The sequence below is a fragment of the Sus scrofa genome, chromosome X, assembly GCF_000003025.6.
Source record: "Sus scrofa isolate TJ Tabasco breed Duroc chromosome X, Sscrofa11.1, whole genome shotgun sequence".
In the NCBI taxonomy this organism is placed as follows: Eukaryota; Metazoa; Chordata; class Mammalia; order Artiodactyla; family Suidae; genus Sus; species Sus scrofa.
This window is the reverse complement of record NC_010461.5, coordinates 87385196-87401999: the sequence shown is the minus strand read 5'-3', so window position 1 is coordinate 87401999 and position 16804 is coordinate 87385196. Positions and strand designations below refer to the sequence as shown.

The 16804-nt window shown below is 40.8% G+C and overlaps 1 protein-coding gene across 4 annotated transcripts in view; it reads left to right on the top strand.

Annotated features, from left to right (window-relative positions):
• MORC4 (MORC family CW-type zinc finger 4) overlaps positions 1–16804 on the top strand; it is a 57986-nt gene that overhangs the window by 25297 nt on the left and 15885 nt on the right. For all 4 annotated transcript variants that reach the window (XM_021079789.1, XM_021079787.1, XM_021079786.1 and 1 more), the window contains 4 exons: positions 9228–9326; positions 12753–12881; positions 15186–15254; positions 15936–15987. In XM_021079789.1, coding sequence (XP_020935448.1) covers positions 9228–9326; positions 12753–12881; positions 15186–15254; positions 15936–15987 — 349 coding nt within the window. The remainder of the gene's footprint in view (positions 1–9227; positions 9327–12752; positions 12882–15185; positions 15255–15935; positions 15988–16804) is intronic.

The following is a 16804-nucleotide window of genomic DNA, read 5'->3' as shown; positions in this document are numbered from 1 at the left end:
GAAATGAATCCAGCTAGTATCCATGAGGACGTGGGTTCGATCCCTGGCCTTGTTCAATGGGCTGAGGATCAGGCGTTGCAGTGAGCTGTGGTGTAGATTGCAGACACAGCTCTGATCCCACGTTGCTGTGGCTATGGTGTAGCCTGGAAAAAATAAGATACAGGGTTTAGAAAAGGGAGGGAAGGGAATTCCAGGATGGAATTACAGCATGATCTAAGGCAGTGACATTAACGCAGAATGCGAGGTATATGAAGAGTTAGGGATAAGGAGATGTAACAAGAGTGAAAGGGAAGGGAATTCCAGGATGGAATTACAGCATGATCTAAGGCAGTGACGTTAACGCAGAATGCGAGGTATATGAAGAGTTAGGGATAAGGAGATGTAACAAGAGTGAAAGGGAATACAGTCAGATGGATAGGGTAGGGCCCTATTCTAGAGCAAGAGTTAGCAACTTTTTCTGTGAAGGGCCAGGAAGTAAATATTTTAAGCTTTGTGGGCCGTATGGTCTCTGTCACTATTACTCAATTCTGCTGTAGTATGAAAGCAGCCATAGACAATAAGTAAAGGAATGAACATGTTTGTGTCTGATACAATTTTGTTTACAGAAGCAGTCAGTGGCCTGGATTTGGCCCCCAGGCTGTAGTTTGCTAACCCCTGTCCTACTAGAGCCGTAATTCTCAAACTGTGTGCCAAGCTGCATACAGTGAACTCACCGGGGAGCCACAGGATATTTGAAATATTTGAGGGAATACTTGACGCTTGCCTAGAAGCAACAGAAATTGTTTTATATTGTTATTGTAACAAATTACTGCAAATTTAGTAGCTTAAGACAACCCTGATTCATTGTCTTGGATTCTGAAGCTTACAAGTCCGTCATGGATCTCATTGGGCTAAAATCAAGGGGTTTGCAAGGTTGCATTTATTTTGGAGGGTTCTAGAGGAGAATCCATTTCCGTGGCTTTTCCAGCTATTAGAGAGTGCCAGCATACCTTCACCCATGGCCCTCTTCCTCCATTGATGGCCACCAATAGTGGATTGGGTCCTCACATCCTATCACTCTGATGACCTTGCTTCTGTCATCATTATCTCCTTCTCTGATTCTGACTCTTCTGCCTCACTCTTCTTCTTTTAAGGACCCTTGTGATTATGTTGGTAATTCAAGATAATCTCCCTATCTGAAGGTCAGCTAAAGAATAACCTTAATTCTATGTTTAACCTTATTTCTCTGTTGACGTGTAACCTAATATTCATAGATTTCTTGGTTTAGGACTTAGATATCTTTGAAGGACCTTTATTCTGCCTATGACACTCTACCCTCAGGTCTCCTAATATCTACTACATCACACATGCAAAACATATTCACCTGTCCCCAGCATCCCCAGAAGTCTCAACTCTTAAAGCAACTCAAAGTCTAAGGTCTTGTCTTAATGTCATCAGCTCAAAATTCCCAAATCTCCTCACCTAAATCAAGCATGGGGAGTTCCCGTAGTGGCTAAGTGCTTAACAATCCGACTAGTAACCACGAGGTTGTGGGTTCAATCCCTGGCCTCACTCAGTGGGTTAAGGATCCAGTGTTGCTGTGAGCTGTGGTGTAGGTTGCAGATGTAGCTTGGATCCTGTCTTGCTGCGGCTGTGGCATAGGCCGGTGCTTCAGCTCCCATTCGACCCCTGGCCTGGGAACCTCCATATGCCTTGGGTGTGGCCCTAATAAAGACAAAAAGAGAAAAAATGTGTGGATGATACTCTTTGAGTCCAGTGCATCTTGGAGTAAACTAATTCTTCATTTGTAGATGTGTCCTTTTTTTTTTTTTTTTTTGTATTTTTCTCCCAAAATATAATGGTGGGACAGGCATAGGATACCAGTTATATATATTCCAGTTCAAACAGGGAGAAAAATTAAAAGAAAAAGGAATCACAGATTCCAAGCAATTTTAAAATCCAGCCAAGCTAACGCCATTAAATTTCAAGGCCTGGGAATAATCTTCTGGGGCTTTTAGCTGCACCCTCTGGATTTAAGGCTCTGTCCTCTGGGCTCATGGCTCCACCCTCAGAGTCCTCTTTCCTTTTTCTTGAAGGGTAGCATGTATTTGCAGCTGAGTAGTTTCATCAGCCTGTTTCCCGACTGTTGAGTCTTGGGGGTCCAGCAGCCTTCTTTCATTTATACTCTGGCTGTCCATTTCAGTGCAGTCCAGCAGTTTTTGTCCTAATATACCATTCTGAAGAACCTTGTGGGTCTCAAGTATATATCATGGATATTCACTCCATGGCACAAGAGACTCTTGACAGGTCTTTCCTAAATAATCCTGTTTCTACTCTGGCCTTCTACTGAATGGTGGTGGAGATCTGACGTTTAATCTTTTCAAAAAGCTTTTTGTGGAATTCCTTGACCTTTTGATCTGCCTGAGATATTAGCCAAGGTTGTCCAGCCACTGCCTTGGTTTTTTCTCTAGAGCATGCTTCCTTGACAGTGAATCTCTAAATTTTAACATCTTTTGCCATTTGGATAAGCTGAGAATTTCCAAAATGATTAAGTCCTAGTTTCTTTTTGTTGAACAGTTCTTCCCTCAATTTATGTCTTTCCTCTCATATGTTATATAAGCAGTAAGCAGACACCAGATCACATTTTCAACACTTTGCTTGGAAATATCCTCGGCTAAATGTCCAGTTTTATCATTTATCACTTCTGTTTTCCACATAACTATAGGACATAATTCTGCTGCTGTGTAACAAGGATCACCGTCTCTCATGTTTTCCAGTAACATATTCCTCATTTCCTTCTGTGCCTTCACCACAATTTTTACATCCATAATTTTACTAACAGTCTGTTTATAGTGATTTAGATCTTCTCTGAGGAAATTTGTGTTTTCTCTACCATGCTCCCCACTTCTGAGCCCTCATCAGTGAGGTGTTTAACATTCATGTTTTTACCAACGGTGTGTCCGTGGCCAGGCAATTTCTGTAATGCTCCTCAGCTTCTTCCAGCCTTTGCTTACTGCCCAACTCTAAAGCCAGTTCCCCATGTTCAGGTATTTGTTAGGGGAGCGCCCCAATTCCAAGTACAAGTATGTTCACATTCCTGTTGATGACATCATATCTTTGTGAGTCTGGGTTTTTGGGTTTTTTTTGTGATTGCTATGATGTAAAGCAATTAATACACAAAAATCAGTGTTGAATTAGAAATGAGGGAAGCTGCGTCCAATTTGACTCCAAGGCCTACCCATTCCATTGTAAGTGATTATGGCTATTTAAGAATGAAATAGAGGGAGTTTGTATCATGGCTTGGTGGTAATAAACCCCATTACTAACCATGAGGATGTGGATTCGACCCCTGGCCCTGCTCAGTGGGTTAAGGATCCATCGTCGTAGAAGGCTGTGGTGGTAGTTTGCAGACGAGGCTCTGATCCCGCGTTGCTGTGGCTGTGGTGTAGGCTGGCAGCTATAGCTCAAATTTGACCCCTGGCCTGGAAACTAACATATGCTGCAGGTGCAGCCCTAAAAAGCAAAAAAGAAAAAGAAAATGAAACAAATATTTTAGAATTTATTTTTAATGATTTTTATTTTTCCATTATCTTTGGTTTACAGTGTTCTGTCCGTTTTCCACTGTACAGCAAAGTGAATCAGTCACATATACATATACATTTTTTCTCACATTATCTTCCATCACAAGTGACTAGATATAGTTCCCAGTGTTATACAGCAAGATCTCATTGCTTGTCCATTCCAAAGGCAGTAGTTTGCATCTATTAACTACAGGTTCCCACTCCCTCCCACTCCCCCTCTGACTTGGCAACCACAGTCTATTCTCCTATTTTTTTAAATTTATATGTGTTATTTTTCAAATGGATACTAAAATCTAGTACAGAAATACTTATCAAGTTGTTTGGACCTATTTAATAGTAAATTGAACTGTAATATTTCTTTTTTTTTTTTTTGGTCTTTTTTTTTTTTGTCTTTTTTAGGGCCACACCCATGGCACATGGAGGTTCCCAGGCTAGGGGTCTAATTGGAGCTGCAGCCGCCGGCCTACGCCAGAGACACAGCAACGCCGGATCCTTAACCCACTGAGCAAGGCCAGGGATCGAACCCACAACCTCATGGTTCCTAGTCAGATTCGCCAACCACTGAGCCACGATGGGAACTCCTGAACTGTAATATTTCTTTAGACCTAAGGGTGCCATGAAAAACTTGAGACACTAAAGGTGCCATGAACCAAGACAGTTTGAGAACTTCTGTCTTAGGAGAACGTGGGATAGAGTAGCTGATGCTTTAGGCAATGAGTATTTCTTGTGTATTCTTGAACAGAGGAGTGACTTGAAACAATTCTATCTTAAGAACATAGTACATTATGGAGTTCCCGTTTTAGCACAGTGGAAACGAATCCGACTAGGCACCATGAGGTTGTGGGTTCGATCCCTGCCCTTGCTCCGTGGGTTAAGGATCCCGTGTTGCCCTGAGCTATGGTGTGGGTCACAGACACAGCTTGGATCTGGCCGGCAGCTACAGCTCTGATTAGACCCCTAGCCTGGAAACCTCCATATGCCGTGGATATGGCCCTAAAAAGACAAAAGACGAAGAAAAAGAAAGAAAAAGAATATAGTGCATTATACTTATATACTGCTTTATGGTTTATAAGGTGCTGTACGTGAATTATAAGGTGCTTTATGTGAATTCTATCAGTTGATAAATCTAAAAACAGGGTTCAGGGAGTTCCCATTGTAGCTCAGCAGAATCCTTGAGGACGTAGGTTTGATCCCTGGCCTCGCTCAGTGAGTTAAGGATCCAGCACTGCTGTGAGCTGTGGTGTAGGTCGCAGACATGGCTTGGCTCTGAATGTTGCTGTGGCTGTGGCGAAGGCCAGCAGCTATGGCTCTGATTTGACCCCTAGCCTGAGAACCTCCGTATGCTGCCAGTGCAGCCCTAAAAGGACAAAAAAAAAATTTTAAAATAAGTAAATACAAACAGGGTGCAGGATAGATTGAAAGAGGATTTTGTACAATTTGAGTAATCTAGGTGTATGGTGAAGGTCTGAAATAAGAGTAACTTTAAAAAAAAAAGGATCCAAAAAATTGGTAACATATTAACAATGGTATAAGGCAAACAAAGGAGAGGAAAGAATCGAAGATCAGTCTCAAATTTAGTAGACTGTGATATTTGCAGGATTATTGATAGAATAATGAATGAGTTTGGGAAGAGAAACGGTTTTGTGTAGTGGCAATGGTGGAAACTAGATTGTAGGGGATTAAGACAGGAGAATGAAGCGGAGGTACTGGGTTAGGTGACATATGTAACGATTGGGGAAGTAAAAGGAAGGAGATTAATAGAACAGTGGAGTCAAGCCAGGTTTTTTGCAAGAGGGAATGGGGTTTCAAAATACATAAGAATGGTGTCTGGATTGAGGTGGTGCTTACATGACAGTATGCATTTGTCAAAACTGATAGAACTACACTTTTAAAATAGGGATTTTAGGAGTTCCCGTCATGGCTCAGTGGTTAACGAATCCGACTAGGAACCATGAGGTTTCGAGTTCAATCCCTGGCCTCGCTCAGTGGGTTAAGGATCCAGTGTTGCTGTGAGCTGTGGTGTAGGTCGCAGATGAGGCTCGGATCCCGTGTGGCTGTGGCGTAGGCCGGTGGCTACAGCTCCGATTCCACCCCTAGCCTGGGAACCTCCATATGCTGTGGGAGCAGCCCTAGAAATGGCAAAAAGACAATATATATATATATATATGGATTTTACTGTATGTAAAACTTACCTCATTTTTTATTTTTGCCTGAGTATGTGAGAACAGAGGTTTGTTTTTATATTTTTATTTCCAAATTGAAATATAACTCATATGCCATAAATGTCACCAATTTAAAATGTATACTTCAGTGGTTTTAGTATATTCACAACGTTGTACAGCCATCACTACTATCTAACTCCAAAACATTTTCATCACCCACCCCCAAAGAAAACTCTTGTCCATTAGCAGTCACTTCCCTTTTACCCTCTTCTGAGCCCCTGGCAACCACATAATCTACCCCTTTTTAACAATTTTTAATTGTAGTAAAATACACATAAAATTTACCATCCTAACCATTTCTAAATGTATAGTTCAGTAGTATTCAGTGCATTCATATTGTTGAGCAACCATCACCGCCATATATCTGCAGAACTCTTTTCATCTAGCAAAACTGAAACTGTACCTATTAAACAGTTTCACAGTACCTATGACTCCCCATTCCCATTTCTTCCTAGCCCTTTGCAACCATCATTGTACTTTGTCTCTATGAATTTTTTTTTTTATTGCTCTTTAGGGCCACATCTGTGGCATATGGAGGTTCCCAGGCTAGGGGTCTAATCAGAGCTACAACTCCCGGCCTGCACCACAGCCACAGCAACACAGGCTCCAAGCCGAGTCTGTGACCTACACCACAGCTCATGGCAACGCCGGATCCTTAACCCACTGAATGAGGCTGGGGATCCAACCCACAACCTCATGGTTGCTAGTTGGATTTGTTGCCACTGCTCCACGATGGGAACTCCTGTCCCTATGAATTTGACTACTCTTAAGTTCCTTATATAAGTGAAATCATAAAGTATTTGTCTTTTTGTGATTGGCTTATTTCATTGAGCATGATGTCCTCAAGTTTCATCTATGTTGTAGCATGTCAGAATTTCCTTCCTTTTTTAAGGCTGAATAATATCCTATCATATGTATATACTACATTTTGTTTATCCATTTATTTATCAGTGGGCAGTTGGGTTACTTCCAAATTTTAGCTCTTGTGATTTATAGTTTATAGTTTATTTTGTCTGATATTGCTCTCTTTTGGTTACTATTTACACGAAATATGCTTTTCCATCTTTTCACTCTCACCCTGTTTGTGTCTTTGTTTCTAAAGTTAGTCTCCTGCATATGTATAACCAAATCACTCTGTTGTACAGCAGAAGTTATCACAATCTTATAAATCAACCATACTTCAATAAAACTTCAAAAAATGATAAGTAAATAAAATTTTAAAACAAAAAAAAGTTAGTCTCCTGTAGACAGCATATATGTAGTTCATTTTTTAACCCATTTTACCCATCTCTCTGTAACCTATTTACATTTAAAGTGATTACTGATAAGAAATGACTTCTGTCATTTTGCTATTTGTTGTCTATATGCTGTATAGGTATTTTGTCCCTCATTTCCTGTATTAAGTATTACTACCTTCTTTTGTGTTTAGCTAATTTGGGGGGTGAAATATTTAAATTCCTCTCTTTTGTGTATATTTTATTGCTATTTTCTTTGTGGTTACCATGGGATTGCATGATCCTGTGATCAGAAGCAGCAAACAGCAGTCAGAGCACAGATACCCATTATTTGGAAGTTGCTCCTGCAAGTTGCTCTTGAAACGTGTGCACAGCAGCCTACCACAGGACTGGGGTAGATGGGTAGCTACTTACTACTGAGCTAAGAGCTGAAATTTGCCAATTTATCATCCAAGCATTCCCCCGGAAATTAAAAGTCTTCAGTGGACTCCAGAGTTCCAAAAAGTTACATTAGACAAATTCTGCCAGTACAGTTGTTGTCGAGATGGAGAGGCAGATTCCTGGTGCTTCCTCCTACTCCACCGTCTGCCCAGAATCCCATGTAATCTTTCTTTAAAAGTAGATTTAAAGTAGAATTTTAAGAGAAAACAAGAAATGGTTCTTCATCTATGACTTTAGGGCAGGATATAAACATAGATTAGAAATATTGGTAGGTTGGATGGGAATGAGACTTTATAGGGGAGCTCATGTATGATTTCTTTAATCTGTGCGGTCAAAATCTAATTTAATATAAGGTGGAGTTAAGAAGGAATTTTCCTTGGAGTTCCTGTCATGGCGCAGCGGAAATGAATCCGACTAGGAAGCATGAGGTTGCGGGTTCCATCCCTGGCTTCGCTCAGTGGGTTAAGGATCTGGCGTTGCTGTGAGCTGTGGTGTAAGTTGCAGACGCGGCTCGGATCCTGCATTGCTGTGGTTGTGGTGTAGGCCGGCAACCGTAGCTCCGATTAGACCCCTAGCCTGGGAACCTCCATATGCCATGGGTGTGGCCCTCAAAATACAAAAAGACCAAAAAAAAAAAAAAAGGAAAATTTCCCTTAAGGAGAGAAGAGGTCTACAAAACCTTGGGGGAATTATCCAAGGAATCAAGAAATGTAAAAAAATACTAAATTTGTAGTTTCAGGTGCATACAGGTCTACATTAAGTTGTAATCCTGAGTTGTAGAATTAAATAGGAATTAGTCATTAGAAATTGGCAGTTTTTAAAAGCAAAATTCAGGTTTTATTCACATTATATTGTTTGAGCCTGGGTCTTTTGTTGTTCATTTTGGAAGAGAGATAAAGGAGAAAGGGCAGGAGCCATAACTAGGGCATAGCCTCCACTAATAGCTATGTAGTAGTAGGTTGTTGAAGGGGACTTGTTACCCATTGATGCTGTAACGACTGTGATTGGCATTTGGACTAAGAAAAACTATACAGACTTTTCTTTTTAGGGCCACACCTGTGGCATATGGAAGCTCCCAGCTAGGGGATAGGGGTGGAAGCGGAGATGCAGCTACCGGCCTACTCCACAGCCACAGCAATGCCATATCGGAGCCATGTCTGCAACCCATACCACAGCTCATGGCAACACCCAATCCTTAACCCACTGCATGAGGCCAGGGATCGAACCTGTGTCTTCATGGATACCAGTCAGGTTGGTAACCACTGAGCCACAATGGGAACTTCTTATATAGACATTTTAAAGTTAGTATTTGATTGATTTGTAATAGATAGGGTACAGTATTTGATCCTCTGAGTTTCAACTTGGTCCTGAATTGTTTACCTGTAGTCATCTGACAATTGAATAACTCCTCAACAACTTAGCTGCCAGTCTTCTGTCATTGTCTCTAATGTCAGCTCCCCTCACCATGATTCTAAAAGCCCAGAAAATTAGGAAAACATACTACTTTTTAGGACTTGTGACCATCTTAACTTTTCAACCAAAGTGACTGTTCAGCACTATGACTTTGTCATTTTGACAGATAACTTGCAAAGGCAGTGGATTCCCATTCTAGTTTCTGTAGTGTAGATATTCAAACCTATGCTGAATATTCTAAATTGCTGGTTTCTGTTAAATTGGAGCATCTTTTTTTCTTAAAGGGAGCATCTTAAAAATCACAGAATTACTCAAAAAATTCTCAACATTGACATGCTTCTTCCTTTCTCTTTCAGGTTGACAATTAATGCCCTTGCCCAGAAGCTCAATGCTTTTTGGAAGGAGAAGACCTCCCAAGAAAATTTTGAGACCTCAGCCATAGTCAGGCCAATACCGTGAGTACTAAATTTAGAATATAAATATATTGGGGTAATGTCTACAGAGAAAATGGAAGGAATAGGATAAAATGGTGTTTTTCCCATAAGGAAGTTTAATTAAAAATAGGAAATCGCAGGTACTAGTTTCATCAGTCTTTAGATCTCTTCACTTTGGTTTAACACTTATATCATTTGGGTCATAAATATGAAAAGATAAATATCAGTTTATCCTACAGGTAGTGTGATATAGTAGAAAATGATGGCCATTTAAATCAGCCACTGCTGGGAGTTCCCATTGTGGCTCAGTGGAAACGATTCTGACTAGTATCCATGAGGATACGGGTTCGATCCCTGGCCTCGCTGAGTGGGTCAGGGTTCTGGCATTGCCATGAGCTGTGGTGTAGGTTGAAGATGTGGGTCAGATCCTGTGTTGCTGTGAATGTGGCGTAGGCCAGCAGCTATAGCTCCAATTCGACCCTTAGCCTGGTAACTTCCATATGCCGCAACTGCGGCCCTAAAAAACAAAAAACAAACAAACAAACAAAAAAAATAAGCCACTTCTGGGTTGAAAACCTAGATCTGGTTCTTAATAGATGGGTAATTTTTGGTAAGTAAGTCACTGAGTGTATTAAGTTAGAAGATAAAATTTTAGAATGGTACCTCGCATACAGTAGGCATTCAAAAATATTAGCCAACATTTCTCTTCTCTTTATTCCTAGTGAACATTGTTGGAACTGTAGCAAGAAATTTGAGTATAGAAGTAGAGAACCCAGCATATCAGAAAAAAATGTAAAGTTTATTGAATCTAAGACAGGGAATTACACGCAGAATGGTGGATCAGGATGAAATGCTGCAGGAGGCCAGGAAAGGAGCATAATACAGAGAACAGAGCATTTTCCAGTGCATTTACAGTCAATTATACTATCAAGGTGAAGATTAGAGTATTAAAAATTTGTTTGTGGGTAGACACCCATGTTCTGTTTTAATGGACATCATCAGACAAATGTTTGGTAAACAATTTTGTTTTAGGTGCAACACAGCTGACTGCTCTGTGAATATCACTGTCTTATTCTAAAGATCCCTACTCCTGTCCAAACTCCCTGATTTTCAAAGAAATGTCAACTTAAGATGAGATGCCTTTTTTGCCTTTTAAATAAGCAATGGTTAATGCAATGGAACATGTTTCTATATTGCTAGAGTATATGTATGTATGTTATAAACCTTTTAGAGGCAGAATTGTAATGATTATTTATTGAGTACTTACTTACATGCCAGGCACACTGTTCTTTCCATGTGTTTGTGTTTATTTAATCACCAGAACAACCCTATGGGATAGACAGATGATATTACTTCTTTACAAATGTAGACACTGATACACTGAGAGCTTAAGTAACTTGTTCAAGATTAGACAAGTAGAAAGTAATAGATCCAAGGTTCAAACATGGGCAGTCAGGCCCCTAAACCCAAGTTCTTAACCATGACGCTCTTCTGGAAGGATCCAATGAGAAGAATATGGCATAGCCCCTTCAAATACCTGTTTATTGCAAGTGCAAGCTAAAAGCCTCTCCTTTCTGCCTAAACGGAAGGATCAGCCATGAGCTGCATGTAATCTGAGGCAGGAAATTGTTGTCTCCAGTGCTTCTCCTCAAGACAATAATATTGGCACGCTTCTACAAGAACCTCTTCTGTGCATGTACATGTAAAACCAAAGCTCATATGACCTTTCCTCTCCTCTTCCAGTACTGCTGAAACTGCTTTCTCTGGCTCTAAATAAAACTGTGCAGAAATATATAGACACCAGAGGTCAGGCCTGAGCTTAGAGCTTAAATGCTGCACGGCTGGAGCAGCCTGTAGCTAAGGAGATAGGAAGCTATATATCCAAAAACAGGTATGAATTCTCTTTGTTAAAACAGAGTTTTTAAACAGAGGACATTATATTTGAGTGGTAAACCTATGGGCACATTTTCTTTTCTTTTTTTGTAGTTTTCTGTATTTTTTTCATTTTTCTCTTTGAGCTTATATTTCTTTTATAACTAGAAAAAAGCACCATTTAAAAAGATAAGAAACATATTGAACTAAGACATAAAAGAATCATACCACTCTGTTGAAATGTCTAGTATAAGAGCAGTGTAAATGTACCATACATAAAACCTCTCCTAGGCTAAATTACATGTTTTTCAAATTGGCCCTAGATGCGCCTCTACCCTCTTTCTATGTCTTTTTCTCTAGCCTTCCCCCTTCGTACTCCAGGCTGCATTTCACACATTAGATGCTGACAGCTTCTATTATATATGGACCTTCTCCTCTTACAGAGAAACAAATTTATTCTGAGGTATAGGTAACCGGGTTATGCTTCCTAGAGGAGATGAGAATGAGTATGTGTTTCAGGGTAGAACTCTGGAAGAATTTTATCTTAATAATTTTACCTAGTTGTTGGACTGGCGCCACCATTTCGAGTTAGGAAATTTCATCAAATTTATGTTCCTTCTTAATATTCATTTTGGGAGTATCAACCTAATGAAATTTTGACTTAAGTGTAAACAAAGACTTATTGAAAGGAAAAAAAAGGACTAGGGAGCCTGAGGGGAAATGGAGGAGACATTTTAATGATGTGAGCCACACCGGAAGTTCAGAGGAGACATTTTAATGATGATGTTTCAGTGACTCTCAAATGCAATTCAAATCTGTTGTGGGATTGGATAGAAGCAAATTAAATAATTCAGTGGGTTTTATTTTTTTAGTAATATTGCAACATATATATATATATATATATATAATATATATGTATAATTTTCTGCCAGTTAATAAATTTTAGAGTTAGTTATACTTTTGTTGGCTTAGAACTAGCGATTCCAGGATAAGTACTACTGACCTCCATAACATGGTGGTTCACCATGTTAATACTTGCTACTTGGAGTTCCCAGAGTGGCGCAGTGGTTAACGAATCCGACAAAGAACCATGAGGTTGCGGGTTCGATCCCTGGACTTGCTCAGTAGGTTAAGGATCTGGCGTTGCCATGAGCTGAGGTGTAGGTCGCAGACATGGCTCGGATCTGGCGTTGCTGTGGCTGTGGTGTAGGCCGGTGGCTACAGCTCTGATTAGACCCCTAGCCTGGGAACCTCCATATGCTGCAGGTGCAGCCCTGAAAGGACAAAAGACAAAAGAAAAAAATACTTGCTGCTGTTTTTCGTATCTATGTTTGGTCTAGTTCTATCATTGTTTTATCTATAAAGTTCAAGATATAACATATGTTATATGCTGTGGGTTCAGCCCTAAAAAGCCAAAAAAAAAAAAAGGAGAAGATTGTTAGAAACCTAGACTGTTACATTTCTAACACATCTCGCATATAAAATCATTTTCTTTCGCTTTTAAGTTGTACCTTTCTCATATAAGAGTACAGAGCTAGGATATATACAGTCATACTTCTGTTTTCCTTCATTCAGGAAGATTCCTGACCAGACATGGGTACAGTGTGATGAGTGTCTTAAATGGAGGAAGCTTCCTGGCAAGGTTGATCCATCTACATTGCCTGCAAGATGGTTTTGTTACTATAATTCCCATCCAAAGTACAGGTAAAGTTAAGACTTGGTATTTTGCCAGAGGTAATTCCTGATTTGTCTCTCTATTCAAAAACGTTTATCTCAAGTCCACACTCTTTGGACCTGGCATTCAAGCCCCTGTGCTAACTGGTCCCACCCTACCTGTCCAGCCTTACTATTCATTGTATCTTAACACAAACTCTCTGCTTTAGAAGGCCCGTGGCTTCACTTTTCCCCGCCCATGCCACACATCTTCCCTCCTCCATGACATGATGCTGTCATTCCCACTTGCTTATAGTGACTTTGTGCATTCCATCTGCCTACCTGAATCATGTCCGTCTGGGAAGCTTAAGTATTTGGTGTGATACGTCTCCTGTTGACAGTAGTTCAGTTTACAGTGATTTTACCCTGGCTTCCTGTGGTATTTAATTCTTGACATTTGTTCGCATACTGTTTGAATGTTGTGGATGGTTTTCATCTGTATATACCTGGGCTCTTCAAAAGATTATAAACTACTCAAGGGAGTTCCCGTTGTGGCTCAGCGGAAACGAATCTGGCTAGTATCCATGAGGACGTAGGTTCGATCCCTGGCCTTGCTCACCGGGTTAAGGATCCAGCATTGCCGTGAGCTGCGGTGTAGGTCACAGATGCGGCTTGGATCTGGCGTGGCTGCGGCTGTGGCGCAGGCTGGCAGCTGTAGCTCCGATTTAACCCCTAGCCGGGAGACTTCCATATGCTGTGGGTGCAGCCCTAAAAAGCCAAAAAAAAAAAAGAAGGAAATTGTAAACTATTTGAGAATAAGGGATTTACCTTTCAGATGGAGTAGATTTCCTTCATATGCTTCCTATACCTGAGTCTGTTATAGTACCTATTGTACATTCGATGCAGATTGCTTACATTTGTCTTTCTAATATAGCATATGTTTCCTGAAGCAACTGACATCTACATAGTGCCTGGCATATCCATAGGCATTCAGTTCAATGTAACAAATATTTTTTATTCGACTCAATCATATACATTCATAATAATAATTCAGTTTGCTTCAATTCCGCTGTGACTTTCTTAATTTTTTTCTTCAGGATAAATGCTGATAGAAAAAGGGTAGTAAACCAAGGTATTCTTTTTAGAAAAAATGGTTTAAAATGGAGGAAATTAAAATAAATGCAGTCCAGGTGTGTAATGAGCAAAGATTCCCCCACAGTCTCCAGATGTGCCTAAATACCTCTTGGGGTTTGTGTGATTAAAATGTGGGACTGAGTGCTTAGAAGTCTCATTTTTGAATCCTGTATATCCTATCAGTTTATACTTAGTCCAAAATACTTTGACCCCTAATAAAACGAGTATAATATAGGGTTTCCAATTCTTAATTTTTATTTATTTGTTTCTAGGATTGCTTGTGTCCATTGAATACATTTTCTAGTACTCTTTTCAGCTTTTTCTTCTAAAAGTCTCTTCTTCATGCCTGACATATTGCAAATGTCTTTTCATGCATGGAATCTTCTTTTTCTCCTCTTCGCTAGTCTCTGTTCCTTTTACAACGTCAGCTCCTAGTCTCTTCTTGCTGCTCTCTGTCATAGCCTCTGATTTTCTTCTTCAGATGTCATCACAGAGTTTAGGGATTCTCCTGCTTCTAGACTGCACCTTGGGAGTACTTTCTTACTAAACAAGACACGAAAGACCTAGATTCTAGTAAACAAGACACAAAAGACCTAGATTCTAGTCTCAGCAATATTCTCTTTGTATGGAACCTCAGCAAGACTCTCTCTCTCTCTCTTTTTTTTTTTAATTTTTCATTTCAGGGCTGTACCTGCTGCATATGGAAGTTCCCAGGCTGGAGGTCGAATCAGAGCTGCAGCTGCCAGCCTGCACCACAGCCACAGCAACACAGGATCCAAGCCACATCTGTGACCTACACTGCAGCTCAAGGCAACACCTGATCCTTAACCCACTGAGCAAGGCCAGGGATGGAACCTGTATCCTCCTGGATACCAGTTAGGTTCTTAACCCACTGCGCCATAACAGGAACTCCCAAGGAAGTCTCTCTTGTGCTTGAACGTCACTGTGTAAAAATAGAGATATAAATTTGGTAGCTGTCAAGTTCTTTGGATGTCTTGGGAGAAGAGTGACATATGCACCCAAAATAATGGCACGATATGCCTTGGGAAAAGAATTGCTACATGTTAACCTGCACACAGGTTTGGCAATGTGGGTGGCATCTGATCTCTGTAATGCTAGAGGATGGTTAACCTGCCTTGTCATAGTTGTGAGGAAAGTGAAGGGTAAAAGCGAAGGGCACGTTTTGTTTCTGAAAGACGATTTTTCTTCTCTGTGCTGCAGGAGGTGCTCTGTTCCAGAGGAACAAGAACTCATTGATGAAGACCTCTACTTGAGCAAAGCTAAGAAACAGTTGAGTATACCCAAAGTGGTGTTCTATATCAAAGAGCAGAGGAGCCTGATCCTAATAGCACAGGGGAATTTTGAGAAGAGAGACTTTTGGGGGGGGGGCTTGTTTTTAATGATGTATCTACTTACTTTTCTGATCTTCCAATTCTTTATTCTTCCTAAGCATTTCCCAAATGTCTCAACTAGTGATTGCTTTTAGACTGCCTCCCTCTTCCCCTCCACTTCTTCTTCTTCTTCTTCTTTTTTGGCTTTTCTAGGGCCGCACCCACGGCATATGGAAGTTCCTGGGCCAGGGGTCTAATTGGAGTTGTAGCCACCAGCCTACACCACAGCCACAGCAACACAGGATCTGAGCCACGTCTGCAACCTACACCACAACTCTCGGCAACGCTGGATCCTTAACCCACCGAGCAAGGCCAGGGATCGAACCCGCAACCTCATGGTTCCTAGTCAGATTCATTAACTACTGAGCCACAAGGGGTACGCCCCTCTCCACTTCTTTTGATAGGGCATTTGAAATCCCTCTTCAGTGGTAGAGTTCAGGAAGGAACCCTTAGTTACTCAATGAGATTCATACTATTTCTGGTTTAGAAGGAACATTATAACCTAAATCTGCAATTGGTGATCCGTTTCAAACTGAGAAATTTTACGAGTGACCTAAATAGCACTTTTGTCTTCTCCTAGAGATCAAACTATTGAGAAGAAGAAGGTACCATTGGAAAATGAGAGCCACCAGGTGAGAGACAGTCCACGTGCTTCCTTTTCTCACACAAAATTTTCCCCAACAGAGGACATGGGTTGAAGGGAGCAGCACTCTTGAAAGCTGCATAGAAATAACAAACCATTTTTTCTGGTGGTCTTTTTTTTCATTGCATCTTTTGATTGCACTTTGATCTGCCATTACTGATGTTCAGATCCCCAAAAATAGAAGAGCCGAATCATATATTGCCCATATTTGGATTTAGTATTGATTCTGGAAAGTGTGAATGTCACATTGGGTGTCACGGAATATTCAGGGTTCTGGTCCGTCCTCACACAGGCTGCTCCCGTTGAGTGTCTGGTTTTCCTCAGTCTCCTTTCTTCCAGGATTCAGGGGTGATTCCTTTCTCCTTCCTCTTGGGAAGAAGGGGTGGTTCTTTGTGCCCCTCCCCCTTCCCTGCTTTCAGGCTGGCTGGCTTTATAAAGACTCTGCTGTTTTGAATTTTCAGGAGCACTGTCTCTCGGACATGGTTGCCCAGCTCCGGACGCTGAAGGGTGCAATAAGGTTGGCCGTCCTTTCAGGGACACTCCTTTCCTGACAGCCACCATAGCACCCATATATCTTCCCCACCCAACCTTGCCTTTCTGCATGATACTCCTCTTGACCCTCTTTCCCAGAGATATCTGCTAGTAGCATGTTAGATTCACCTTCCACCCACTCAGTCAGGGTAGGTGAGACTGGTGAGGATAGAGGCAATTAAATACTAATTCTTCTTCTGACACGCTACCAAGACCCAGGTGTATTAATAAACACGTTTCATACACTAATGTCTTAATAGTCTGATGTAGAGATT